This window comes from Miniopterus schreibersii, assembly GCF_964146895.1.
Source record: "Miniopterus schreibersii genome assembly, chromosome: X".
Lineage (NCBI taxonomy): Eukaryota > Metazoa > Chordata > Mammalia > Chiroptera > Miniopteridae > Miniopterus > Miniopterus schreibersii.
The window spans coordinates 72,424,995-72,438,785 of record NC_138104.1 but is presented as its reverse complement, the minus strand read 5'-3'; the positions used below and the strand labels follow the sequence as shown (position 1 = coordinate 72,438,785).

The 13,791-nt window shown below is 36.7% G+C and overlaps 1 protein-coding gene and 1 pseudogene across 4 annotated transcripts in view; one reads left to right on the top strand and one right to left on the bottom strand.

Moving 5' to 3' along the window:
- Positions 1 to 13,791, bottom strand: part of LOC308551015 (high mobility group protein B1 pseudogene) — a 535,482-nt pseudogene that overhangs the window by 262,026 nt on the left and 259,665 nt on the right. The gene's annotated exons all lie outside the window — the stretch shown is intronic.
- KANTR (KANTR integral membrane protein) overlaps positions 1 to 13,791 on the top strand; it is a 29,326-nt gene that overhangs the window by 8,931 nt on the left and 6,604 nt on the right. For 2 of the 3 annotated variants that reach the window (XM_081125131.1, XM_081125130.1), the window contains one exon: positions 8,334 to 12,735. The exons of the other annotated variant lie outside the window; for it this stretch is intronic. In XM_081125131.1, coding sequence (XP_080981257.1) covers positions 9,166 to 9,396 — 231 coding nt within the window. In that variant the 5' untranslated portion in view covers positions 8,334 to 9,165 and the 3' untranslated portion in view covers positions 9,397 to 12,735. Of the gene's footprint in view, positions 1 to 8,333; positions 12,736 to 13,791 lie in introns of those variants that run through there. 3 annotated transcript variants of the gene reach the window in all.

Sequence of the window (13,791 nt, the reverse complement as noted above, 5' to 3'; positions counted from 1 at the left end):
GCACTTCTTTTGTTAAATTTATTCCTAGGTATTTTATTCTTCTTGCTGTTATAAATGGGATTATTTTCTTAATTTCACTTGCTAATTGTCCATTACTAGTGTGTAGAAATACAATTGATTTTTGTTTATTGATCCTCTATTCTGCCACATTGCTGAACTTGTTTATTAGTTAAAATAGTTTTTTAGTGGAGTCCTTAGGATTTTCTGTATACTAGATCATGTAATCTACAAATGGAGATAGTTTTACTTTTCCTTTCTAATCTGGATGCTTTAAATTTTTTTTTAATCTGAGAGAGAGACATCGATTTGTTGTTCCACTTATTTATGCATTTATTGGTTGATTCTTGCATGTGCTCTGACTGGGGATCGAACCTTCAACCTTGGCATATCAGGATGACGCTCGCACCAACTGAGCAACCCGGCCAAGGCCTTGATGTTTTTTTTTCCCTTGACTAATTGCCCTGGCTAGACTTTCCAGTACAGTGCTAACTGGAAGTAATAATGGCAGGTATCCTTATCTTGTTCCTGATCTTAGGGGGAAAGTACTGAGTCTTTCTCCGTTAAGTGTGATGTTAGCTGTGGGTTTTACATAGATACCTATTATCAAGTTGAGGAAGTTCCCTTCTACTCTTAGTTCTCTGAGTGTTTTTGTCATGAACGGCTGTTGGGTTTTGTCAAATGCCTTTTCTGCATCTATTGAGATGATCATGTGGAGTTTATGCTTTATTCTATTAATATGGTGTATTATATTGATTAATTTTCAGATGATAAGCCAACCTTGCATTCCTGAAATAAAGCCTAGTTGATCATGTTATATAATACTTTTTATGTGTTGCTGCACCTGGTTTGCTAGTATTTTGCTGAGGACTTTTATACCTACCATATATTCATAAGGGATATTAATCTGTAGTTTTCTTGTGATGTCTTTGTCTGGTTTTGGTGTTAGTGTAATACTGGCTGCATAGAATGAATTGGGAACTGTTTTTTCTGGTTTTCTTTTTGGATGAGTTTGTGGAGGATTGATATTTGCTTTGTGTATGTCTTAAATCTTTTCTGTTCCTTTGTTCTTTAATTCCTCTCTTTTGCATTCAGTAGATACTTTCTTTTTTTCCTTTTTTTCAGTACATGTTTTCTACTTTAACTTTTTCATTTATTTATTAACTATACATTTTTTGAGTTAATTTCTTAGTGGTTGTTCTGGGGATTACAATTAACATCTTAACTTGAAACATTCTACTTTGAATTAATTCTACCTTACTTTCAATAATGTGTGAAAAACTTTGCTCAAATAGACCTCAGTTTCCTCTCCCCTCCTTTGTAGTACTGTCATACAAATTACTTCTTTATACATTATAAGCCCATCAACAAAGTTTTATTATTATTGCTTTAAGTAGTTGTCTTTTCAGTTTTTGTTATCGTAACTTCTCTTTCATGTTTGAAGGACAATTAATTAGATGTGGAATTCTCCTTTGACAGTCTTTTTCTTTCAACATTTTGAAGATGTCATCACACTGTCTTCTGGCCTCTATATTTTCTGATGAGAAATCAGCTATTAATGTTATTGAGGATCCTTTATATGCAATGTCATTTTCCTCTTGCTGCCTCTAAAATTTTCTTTCTGTCTGATTTTTATCAGTTTCACTATGTATCTAGGTATGGATCTCTTTGAGTTTATTCTACTTGAGCTTCTTGAATGTATAGATTAATATTTTTCATCAAATTTGTAATGTTTTGGCCCCTTTCTCTTCCTGTTGTCCTTCTGAGACTCCCGTTATGCGTATGTTGGTACACTGATGTGATCTCACAGGTCTGTGAGACTTTGTTTCTTTCTCTTCATTCTTTTTTCTTTCTGCTTTTCATAATGGATAATCTCTATTGGCATATTATCAATTTTACCCTTCTCTTCTGCCAGATCAAGTCTGTTGTTGAGCCCCTCAAAGTGTATTTTTCACTTCAGTTGTTATATGTTTCAACTCCAGATTTTCTATTTGATTCTTTGTTATGATTTCTATTTTGTGAGACATTGTTCTCATGCTTTCCTTTAATTCTGTAGATATAGTTTCCTTTAGTTCTTTGAAAATATTTATAATAGCTAATTTAAAGTTTTTGTCTATTAAGTCCCAAATGTTCTTTTGGCTGCTTTCCCCCCTATATATGTAACATAATTTACTGTTTCTTTGAATGTCTCACAATTTTTGTCAAAAACTGGGCATTTTAGATACTCTACTCAACTCTAGTATCAGACTCTTCCATCCTCAAGGTTTGTTGTTGTTCTGGGTTGTGCATGTGTGGTTGTTGTTATTGTTATTTTTCTTATTGCTGTTTACTTGTGAATTCTTTATTCCCTGTATTACAGGGTGGTGCAAAAGTAGGTTTACAGTTGTTCATATGGAAAATAATGTAATAATACAAAAATAAACTGTTTCAAGTACTTGCAGCTGTAAAGCTACTTTTGCCCCACACTGTATGTGGCCCCTGAGTTCTCTGCCAATTTTTTTAAGTTCTTGTTTTTATTTATTTATTTTTAAATCCTCACCTGAGGACATGCTTAGAGAGAGGAAGGAGGGGAGAGAGAGAAACATTGATATGAGAGAGAAACATCAATCAGTGTATCCCCACCCCCTGCATTCACCCTCACCATGGATCGAACCCGAAACTCAGGCACATGCCCTGACCAGGAATCAAACCAGAAACCCTTTGGTGCACAGGATGACACCCAACCAACTGAGCCACTTGGGCCAGGCTTGTTTTTATTTTTAAGCTTAGATTCCCAGGGGTTACATCTGTTAAGTATAATTTGGTGGCCACCCAGTGATTGGTCAAATACATTTCCTTAAATGCCTTGTCTGTATGTCTCCTACCCTTTGCCAAAGAGACCTGTGTGAGAAGGCATGCCTTCAGACTCCAGTCAGTTTACAAGGCAGCCTTAGCTTCCACTTTCTGCTTGCACAGGGACTCACAGTCAGCCGGCATGAGTGACTTGGGCTCTCTCCTTTTTCATTTCTTTCTTGGACATTCATATAATGTGATCCCTTTAGGTCCCCAGGAAAATGTCAGAGCTTTTCAAAGTTTCCTATAGTTGTCTCATCTCCAGGATTGCTTTTTAAATTCCCAGCCAAAGCTGTCATCTCTCTCTGTCGTCTAGAATTTAGTCAGCTTTTGGCTACTGAACCACTGAGTTGAGAAAGGAGAGAGGATGGGAATAGTCACAAGTTAAAATGTCACAGAATCTGTTGTCTTACCAAGATTCAGTAGTTTGTCTTGGATAGATTATTTTCTTTCTTTTTAAAAAAATATGTCTTTATTGATTTCAGAGAGAAGAAGGGAGAGGGAAAGAGAGAGATAGAAACATCAATGATGAGAGTCATTGATCGGCTGCCTCCTGCATGCCTCCGACTGGGGATCGAGCCCACAACCCAGGCACGTGCTCTGACCGGGAATCGAACTTTGATCTCCTGGATCCTAGGTCGATGCTCAACTGCTGAGCCATACCTGGCTGGCCTAGATTATTTTCATTTTGTCTGTGTCTTTGGTTAATTGCCAGAGTTTTGAGATGGTTGACTTTAGTTGGTTCACCCATATTTTCATTGTTTTAGTGGGATAGTTAGTTCACCAAAGTCCTCACTCTGCCATTGTATCTATCTCCTATTGCTCCCATCTTTAGAAAAACAAAAACAACCCTCTTTGTATCACATCCGCTTACAGCTATGGCTTAATTTTTCTGTTTCCCTAGCAGCAACACCCTTTGAAAGAGTTGTCATTTTTCACCTCTTCCTGCTCTCCTCCCATTCTGTCTGTTCTTATGAAATATATTAGATATATAATAAAAAGAATATATATATATTATGTACATAATGTATAAAGATAATAATATAATGAAAACCCAAGAACTCACAGCCTTAACCAAGAACAACATTAATAATAACATCCATCCCTGTGTCATTTTCTGCCCCATTCCCCATCCCCCTGCCAGAAATTACTACTCTCCTAAGTCTTGTGTTTAACATTCCCTTGCTCTTTTGATATATGCATATTTTTTCATATTTGTGGAGATGCTTAACCAATGCATTGGTTATTTGGCTTGTGTGAGCTTTGTGAGAAATAGTATCATACTGTATGTGGTCTTCTGTGACTTTTTCACTCATTATTGTGTTTCCAAGATTCACTTGTGTTTTATTATGTAGCTATAGCCTGTTCTTTCTCAATGCTGTATAATATTTTATTGGGTGATGGTAAAACAAATTATTCATTTATCTGTTGATGGACATTTGGGTCATTTACAGCATTTTGTTCTTATGAACATTCGTATACATGTCTCCTGGTACATGTGCACACCCATTTTTCTGAGGTATGTACCTAGGAATAGAATTGCTGGTTAATAGGACATGGAAATATTCAGCTCAACAAGATTGTGCCAAAATGTATTTTAAACTGATGGTAACAATTTATATACCTTTCAGCAATTTATAAGCAACCCTGTTGACCTACACCCTAATCAATACTTGATATTGTCCCACCTTTTAATTTTTGTCATTCTAGTGAATATAAGGTGATACCTCATTGTGTGCTATATTAACATTTTCCCACTCACTAATGTGATTGAGCATCTTTTCATGTTTACTGGCTACACATGTTTCTTCTTCTGGGAAATGACTATTAACATCTTTTGCCCATTTTTGAGATTGTTATTTTCATCATTTTTATTGATTTGTAGGAACTGTTTAATTACCTGGATACTCATCATTTGTCAGTTACATGTCTTGAATATTTTCCCTCTGTGGCTTGTTTTTTTTCTTTATGGTGTCTTTGCATGAGAAGACTTTCCTAATTTTAATTGACTTGAAATTAATCTTTTCTCTGTAGACAGCACTTTTTGTGTGTTGTCTTCCCTAACCTATGGTCTTAAAGATATTCTTTATTTTCTTCTAATAAAAGTTGAAAAGTTTGCCTCTCACATGTAAGTCCTTAATCTAACTGGAATTGATGTTTGTGTGGTATAAGGGTATAAGGTAGGGAGCCAGTTTTATTATTTGCCACTTGGATAGCCTGTGATCTGAAGTGCCACCTCTGACATACATCTGAATTCTATATCTGTATAGGTCTGTTTCTGAGAGCTCTGCTATTGGCTTTTTGTCTCTAAACCAGTACCACACTACCATAGTTACCTTAGCTTCATAAAGAACCTTGATACCTGATAGGAAAATCTTCCCATTGTAGTTTTCAGGAGCATCATATATTCTTGGCCCTTTGTTATTTCAAACACATTTCAGAATAAGTTTATGTCCTACAAAAATATTGGAATTGCAGTGATCTATAGATGAGTTTGAAGAGAATTCATATCCTAGCTATGAATATGATGTATCCTTTCATTTTAAGTAAATTCTTGAATGTCTTTTGGTAGAGCTTTATAATTTTCTGCGTAAGGTCTTGCATATCTTTTTTCTTTCTTTCACTGGTTTTATTTTTTATTTATTTATTGAATGTATTGGGGTGGCATTGGTTAATAAAACTACATAGGTTTCAGGTGTACACTTCTGTAACACAGGTCTTGCATGTCTTGTATTAGATTTATTCCCTTGTATTTGTGGGTTTTGCTACTATTATAAGTGAGATCTTGTTATGTGTTTTCTTTTGCAGGGGTATTGAAATGAAGTTGATTTTTAAAAAATTTATTTTATTGTTGAGAGTATTACAGATGTGCCCCATTTCCCCCCCTTTGCCCCCCCCATCCCCCCCAGGCCTTCGCCTGTCTATTGTCTGTGTCCACGAGCTGTGCATATATGCTTGTAAGTTCTTTGGTCAATCTCTTCCCGCCCTCCTTCCCGCCTTCCCTCTGAGATCTGTCAGTCTGTTCCATGCTTCCATGTCTGTGGTCCTATCTTGTTCATCAGTTTATTTTGTTCCTTAGGTTCCACATATAAGTGAGATCATGTGATACTTGTCTTTCTCTGACTGGCTTATTGAAGTTGATTTTTAAATATTGATATGATAGCCACTCACCTTGCTAAATATTTTTAAGCAAACTTTTTATTTTAGAATAATTTTACAGTAATAGAAAAGTAAATAAAGAGATAGTTTGGAGAGTTACTGTATACTCCTCACCATAGTATATTGTCAAAACTGAGAAAGCAATATTGGTATGTTTCTATTAACTAAACTTCAGACTTTATATGGATTTATCAGTTTTCCCACTAATGTCTTCTTTCTGTTCTAGGATCCAATTCAAAATACTACATTGTATTTAAGTTGTCAGGTTTCTTTAGTGTCCTCTGGTCTATGGCAGTTTCTCAGCCTTTCCTTGTTTTTCACGACCTTAACACTTTTGAGGTGTACTATAGAATGTCCCTCAATTTGGATTTGTCTGAAGCTTTCCTCATAATTAGACTGGGGTTTATTGTTTTCTTTTTGAAAAAATACCACAGAGTTTAAGTGGCCTTTGCATCACATCGTATCAGGGGTATGTGATATCTCCATGACATCACTGGTGATACTGACCTTCATCAGTTGGTTAAGGTGGTTGCCAGGTTCCTCCACTGTACAGCTGCTATTTTTCTCTTTTCATTCTTTGTTCTTTGGAAGAATCTAGCCCAACCTCAAGGAGATGGAGAGGAATTAAGCTCCACTTCTGGAAGGGGGTATATTTACATATATTATTTGGAATTCTTTTGTTAAAAAAAGATTTGTTTCTTTTTCCGTATTTCCTTATTTATATATTTATGTGCTTATTTATTTGGTCACTTGTTTATATCAGTATGAACTCATGCATGTTTATTTAATAATTTGAGTTATAAATCCAAAACTACTGTGTGTTATTTGTCTTGTTACTCAAGTTGCTCCAGCTTTGGCCACTAGGCACTCTTTCAGGTTGGCTCCTGTGTCCTTGTGACATGCTCCCATCCTTTTGTTTTTGAGTACTTCCTTACTCGCTGGAACTACAAGGTGCTTCCTACTCACCTTGTATTTTCCTGCCCCAACCCTAGAATTGATCATTTCTCAAGGAACCACGGTTCCTTTTAAGATGTCTGTATATTCTTTTGTGTTTTCTATGTTGACAACTATATCATCTATAAATATTGATAGTTTTGTTCTTTCCTTTCCAATCTTTATGCCTTTAATTTATTTTTCTTGCCTTACTAAGATGGCCAGGACTTCTTAGTAAGATAAGACAGTGTTGAATAGCCTGGCCGGGCGTGGCTCAGTGGTTGAGCGTCGACCTAGGATCCAGGCGATCAGGGTTTGATTCCTGGTCAGGGCACATGCCCGGGTTGTGGGCTCGATCAATGACTCTCTCATCATTGATGTTTCTATCTTTCTCTCTCTTCCTCTCCTTTCCTCTCTCTGAAATCAATAAAGATATATTTAAAAAAAAAAAAAAAGACAGTGTTGAATAGAAAAGGGGATAGTGGGCATCCTTAGCTTGTTGGATATTTTAGAGGAAACACCACTAACCTTTCTCTATTCAGAATGACAAGTTCTATCCTGTTACTCTATGCTGTGAAGTCTTTATTATTGTTTTTAGATCATGAAAGGGTATTGAATTTTTTTATCAAATACCTTTTCTGTTTCTTAGGATGATTTTGTTTTTTTCTTTAATAATGTGATAATATGTTAAGTGCCATTTATAGATTTTCCTCATGTTAGACCACCTTTGCATTTCTGGTATAACACAACTTGGTTCTGATCTTTCCTTTTTATACAGTACTAGGTTTAGTTTGTTAATATTTGTTTAGGATTGTTGTGTCTGTATCCATGAGTAAAACTGGTCTTTAATTTTCCTTTTTCATACCATCCTTATTTGCTTTTCACCTCAAGTTCTGCTGGTGTCATAGAATGAGTAAGTTTTCCCTCTTTTGCAGAATTCCGCAAGATGCTATATGGCTTTAGAATGGTCTATCCGGTAGAATTTTTCTGTAAAACCATCTTGGTTTGGTGTTTTTTAATATTGAATTAATATTAAATTTCTGAATAAAGTCTTTTCAGATTTTTAAATGAGAAATTTGAAAACTGCTTGCATAACATGTTTATTTTATATTGTTTTACCGAAATGGATACACCCAAATTCTGATCAAGACTTTTTAACGATGTGTTCTTTCAAATTTTCAATAGTCACAATCAACAAAAATCTATGTACAAGTAGGTGATAAAGTATTGAAAACCAGTTGTTAAATTCTTCAAAAATGTTTAAAAACTGAAATGGTATCTGAGAGCTTTTCTCTTTGTTTTATTAACAAATATATTGTTAAAATTTCTTGTGATAATGTGATTAGATTTCAAACCAATTGAACTCTTTCATATAAATGATTTCAAAATAATGATGAAGCTCTTATTTGCAGAACATGCATCATTGTTAGAACCATCACCCTGCAGCTAGCTTGGATACCATTAAAAGGGCTCATCTGCTGCAAATGGATAAAAGTATCTGATATTCGTGAAGACAGTTTCAGGACTTCTACCTGAAGCTACATTGTCTAGAAGCCCCTGCTTGGCCTTCCTGCACCCAACCACACCCCAACTAGTCACAACGTGGCTGTGTATGGTGTTTCTTGGCAACTGGAATAGACTCCTCCAGCAGCTCCACAGGCCCCTTGTCCTCAATGAGAAGAAGACTACAGAAGCTGCTACTGAAGAGGCTGTCCAAGTGATTGAGCTCCTCCTTGGCCCTGCTTAGCACACTTACCACAGAGCAGTAACTGAGTGCTGGATGTTACTCATTGGTGCTCACCACCTGCAGTTAAGGGAGAGGGATCTGTCAGACCCTGCTTCACTAAGGGACAGCCTCTAAGGATCTCCACAGGAGGCTTCCCGTAGAGAGAGGCAGCCTGCCTAGGGTCTCCACTGCATTAGGTTCTACATGGACACCTTTAGGGCCGAGGGAATCAGTATCTCTTTATCTACCTGTAATCCACATGTCAACTAGAAAATTCTGCCTCCTGCTATTTGTTGTTTGTTTGTTTATTCATTCATTCATTTATTTTTGGTAGGAAGAGTTTTAACTGCTGCTTCAATTCTTTTAGTAGTTAGAGGACTATTCAGGATTTCTTTTTCTTGAGTCAGTTTTGGTAAGTTAAAGTTTTCTAAGAATTGGTCCATTTTGTCTGCATTCTCAAATTTATTGGCATCAACTTCCCCTATTTTTTTATTCTCTGCTGTATATAATCTGTAGTTATGTCTCCTTTTTCATTGCTAATATTGGTTATTTGTGCCTTCTCACTTTTTTTCATGATCAATCTCACCAGAGGTTTATCTATTTTATTAGTCTTTTCAAAGAACCAACTTTTGGCTTTGTTGCTTCTCTCTATTATGTCTTTGTTTTCTATTTCTTTAATTTCTGCTCTTATCTTTTTTGATCTCCTTCCTTCCACATTTTTTGGATTTATTTTGTTGTTGTTTTTCTAATTTCTTAAAATGGATACTGAGCTCATTAATTTTCAGCCTTTCTTGTTTTTTTATTTGTACATTTAAGGATATAAATTGCCTTCTAAATACTGATTTTCTATAAGTTCAGACATGTCCTATTTCATTAATTGTTTGGTTCCGAGTACTTCAACATTTCCATCATGGTTACTTCTTTGAACCTGTGAGTTATATCAAAGTGTGTTTTAAAATTTCTAAATGTTTGGTGATTTATCTCTTTGTTACTGAAATCTGTCTTAATTGCATTATGGTCAGAGGATGTTGTCTGTGTGATAACAATTCTGAAATTTATTGAGACTTGATTATAACTTAGTACATGATCAATATTTTTGAATGTTTCCTATGTGCTTTATAAAAATGTATGTTCTCTAATTGTTGAATACAGAGTTCTACATATGTCTGTTATCAAGCTTGTTAGTTATGTTGTTCAAATTTTCTATATCTATACTGATTTTTTGGTCATGATATACCAATAATTGTAAGAGGTGTATTAATATTCAACTGTGATGGTGGATTTGTCTGTTTCTCCTTGTAGTTCTTTTTAAAATTTTTATATATTTTGAGAATATTTTATTAAGAGTATTCAAATTAAGAGTTGTTATATATTCCTGGTAAATATGTAATGACCTTCTCTATTCTTGATAATGCATTTTTCCTTGAAGTCTATTTTACCTTACATTAATATAACAACACAAGATTTTTTTTCTTGTTAGGATTCATGTGGCATACAATTTCCCATCCTTTTACTTTTCAACATTTTCATGCTCTTATGCTGTAATTATATCTCTTGGGAATGGCATATAGCTGGACCTTTTATTTATTTTTTTAATTTTAATCCTTACCTGAGGATATTTTCCCCATTGCTTTTCAGGAAGAGTGGAAGGGGGGTGGGGAGAGAGAGAGAGAGAGAGAGAGAGAGAGAAACTTTGATATGAGAGAGGGGCCAGGGATCGAGCCTACAACCGAGGTACATGCCCTTGGCCAGAATCGAACCTGAGACTCTTCAGTCTGCAGGCTGACGCTCTAACCACTGAGCAAAACTGGCTAGGGCTAGCTGGACCTTTTTTAAAAAGCTAATCTGATGATCTCTGGTTATTTTTGTTTGTTTGTTTTTTAAAATATCTTTATTGATTTCAGAGAGAGGAAGGGAGAGGGAGAGAGAGGGAGACACACAGAAACATCAATGACGAGAGAGTCATTGATCGGCTGCCTCCTGCACGCCCCCGACTGGGGATCGAGCCCGCAACCCGGGCATGCGCCCTGACTGGGAATCGAACCGCGATCTCCTGGATCCTAGGTCAATGCTCAACCGCTGAGCCATGCCTGGCTGGGCTGATCTCTGTTTTTCAATGGGCAATTTAATCTGTTTACATTTACTATGATATATTTGGACTTGTTTCTACCATCATACTTTTTTATTTCTACTTCCTCCCACCATCTCTTCTATGCTTCATTTTTCTCTTGTTGCTTTTTTCGTTTTGAAATTTGTTTGCTTTCTTATTCAATTTCTTTCCTCCCTACGGTTTGGAATTTTCATTTTTTTCTGTTCTTCCTGTGGTTATCCTTGACATTTTACCATGCGTGTTTAATTTATAAGGTCTAAAGTTAAGCAGTATTTTAACCTCCCTCTTCAGAAACACAGGAGCCTTCAATTGTAGGCATTTCTCTCTTGACCACATGCTATTGTGTTAAATATGTTAGTTCTTTTTTTCTAGCCTCATAAATTCTACATGATCGTTAATATTATTTTATATGCACAGCTTTTGTTTGGATTTACATTCTTGCATCTCAGACCATCATTCTGAGATCACTTTCCTTCATTACGAATACAGTGTTTAGATGCCCTTTTAGTATAGTTCTCTTGGTGTTAACTCGTCCCAGTCTTTGTTATGTGTAAATGTCATTTCATCTTCATCTTAAAAGATAGTTTGTTATAGGTATTTAGAATTCTGCTATCAGTCTAATTGCTGTTTTTGTAGGTGTTTTTGTTTTCTTGTGTTTGGCTACCTTTAAAATCTTTTCTCTATCTTTCTCTTTTGGAGGGGTATGTATGGGGGCTCGACAGTGTCATTCTAAGATGTTAGGCATGCATTTCTTTTTCCTTTATTCTACTTTGGAAATGCACTTGCTTCATGCCTCTAGATTTGTTTTTTTTTTCATAATTTCTAGAGAATTCTCAGCCATTATCTCTTCAAATGTTGCCTTCTCCCATTATTTATATATTTTCTTTCTCAGAATCCAGTTAGTCATATTTTTGACCTCCTCATTATATCTTCTGTATCTTATAACATCTTTTTGATATTTTCCATCTCTTTGTCTTCCTGCACTTCATTCTGGGAAATTTCTTCAGATTTTTACTGTTTCACTCTTCAGCTATGGCTGATCTGCTGTTTAATCTGTCTACTGAGTTTTTAATTTCAACAGTTGTATTTTTAATTTGTATAAGCTCCATATATCTCACTTTCTAATCTGCTTAGTCATCCCTAATAATCCCTTGTTGCTTGCTCATCTTTATGGTTGCATCTGTTATTTCTTTAAGCATTTTGTACAATTTTTGTTCAACCAGTAATCACTGTTTGCATAAGGACGACACTGAATACTCTTCACATCCACCATGCAGCATACTCTGATTACATGTTTTTTATTGTATGCCTTTTCATTTTCCTAGTAATTGTCTGGGTTTTTTCCCTTGCCTAGTGTTGTAATACCTATTACTAATTCTTCTCTGAAAGTCTTTTTAAAATCCCTATCAGATAATGTCCCTCCTCTGCTCAAAATTCTCCCATGGCTCCCAGCTCTCTCAGAATAAAAGCCATAGCCCTCACCATGGCCCAAAGTCTCTGTCCAGTCCAGTCCCATTCCCTCTCGGGTTTCATTTCCTGCCCTTCTCCCCATCACTCACTGCCCTCTGGACACCCTGGTCTCCTTGCTCTTACACCTGTCAAGGACCCTCCCTTCACAGAGGCTTTGTACTTGTTCTCACTGCCTGGAACATGTGTCCCAGATAATCTGGTGACGTGCCCACGCACTTCCAGGATGCTGAAGTATCACCTCCTTGGAGAAGCATCCCCTGATGGGCATATCTCTATTAGTCCCATTCACCAGCGCTTTCCATTCCCTTATCTCACTTTTTGTTTTATGTTTTTCTACAAAGCACTGATCGCCACGTGAAATAGTTCATATTTATTTATTGTGATTAGTGTTTTTCTCTCTCCAATAGACTGTAAGCTCCACAAAGCAGGGATTTTTGTTTGTTCACTTTTGTATCCCCAGTGCCAAGAACAGTGCATAGTGATATTTACAGATGCTCAATAAATATTTGTGGAATAAACTGAATGAATGAATTAATGGGGATGATAGAGGAATGCTTTGAGAACTAGGCTAGGCATGAAGGCCTTTCCTGCCATGCTAAGGAGATTAGATGCCATCAATCAGAAGGAAGGGGACTGTGAAGAAGCAGTGAGAATTGCTCTTGAGTTCTTTTGAGAAGCAAGTTCACAGTAGGGAGGGTGGTAACAGGGCCCCCTGTTCTCTATGACTGGAGCTCCTGAAGGCGGACCTGCCTCTTTCTCAAACAGCCCTCAAGCTGCCGTGTTGTAGTGCCTGCCCATTACTTGGTGAAAACCAAAGAAAGAGCCAGTTCTCACTGGGCCTTCTGATCACAGCTAGGATCCCCCTTTCTCTTGCCCTATGAGGAACTGTTTCTTGGTTCCCAGGCCAAGCAGATCACCCCATTAGACTTTTTCTGTGGTACTTGGTGGGGGTGGAATACAGGAGCTGGTACAAAGCCTGGCACATAGTAAGTGCTGTTATAATGGTGGACACCACAGGGAAGTAAATTTTAGGTCAAAAAAATACTTTTTCCACTGTTAAGGCTCCAAAAGGCTGTGAGGTTTCAGTCCCAACTTTTCCCCAAAGGTCCTTCTGGACCAGCATGGCTCCAATGTTTCTGCCTGCTCATGACTGTGTGTTTTTGTTTTTGTTTTTTAATATATCCTTATTGATTTCAGATAGAGGAAAGGAGAGGGAAAGAGAGAGATAGAAACATCAATGATGAGAAAGTCATCGATTGAGCCCGCAACCCAGGCATGTGCCCTGACCGGGAATCGAATCCCCATCGCCTGGATCCTAGGTCAACGCTCTACCTCTGAGCCACGCCCGGCCGGGCTCCATGACTGTTTTGATGTTAATTCTGTTGTCTAATGTGTAACCTACTCCCATAGTTTTTTGTCATCTACTGATTTTATCAGAATGCCACCAATATACACAGGGCCCTGTGGCACACCAGTAGATCTCCCTCTCCAGGCCAACATCAATTCATTCATCATTCCTAGTATAATCCAGCTAGCTGTAAGTTCAGTTGAGCAGAATTAATTG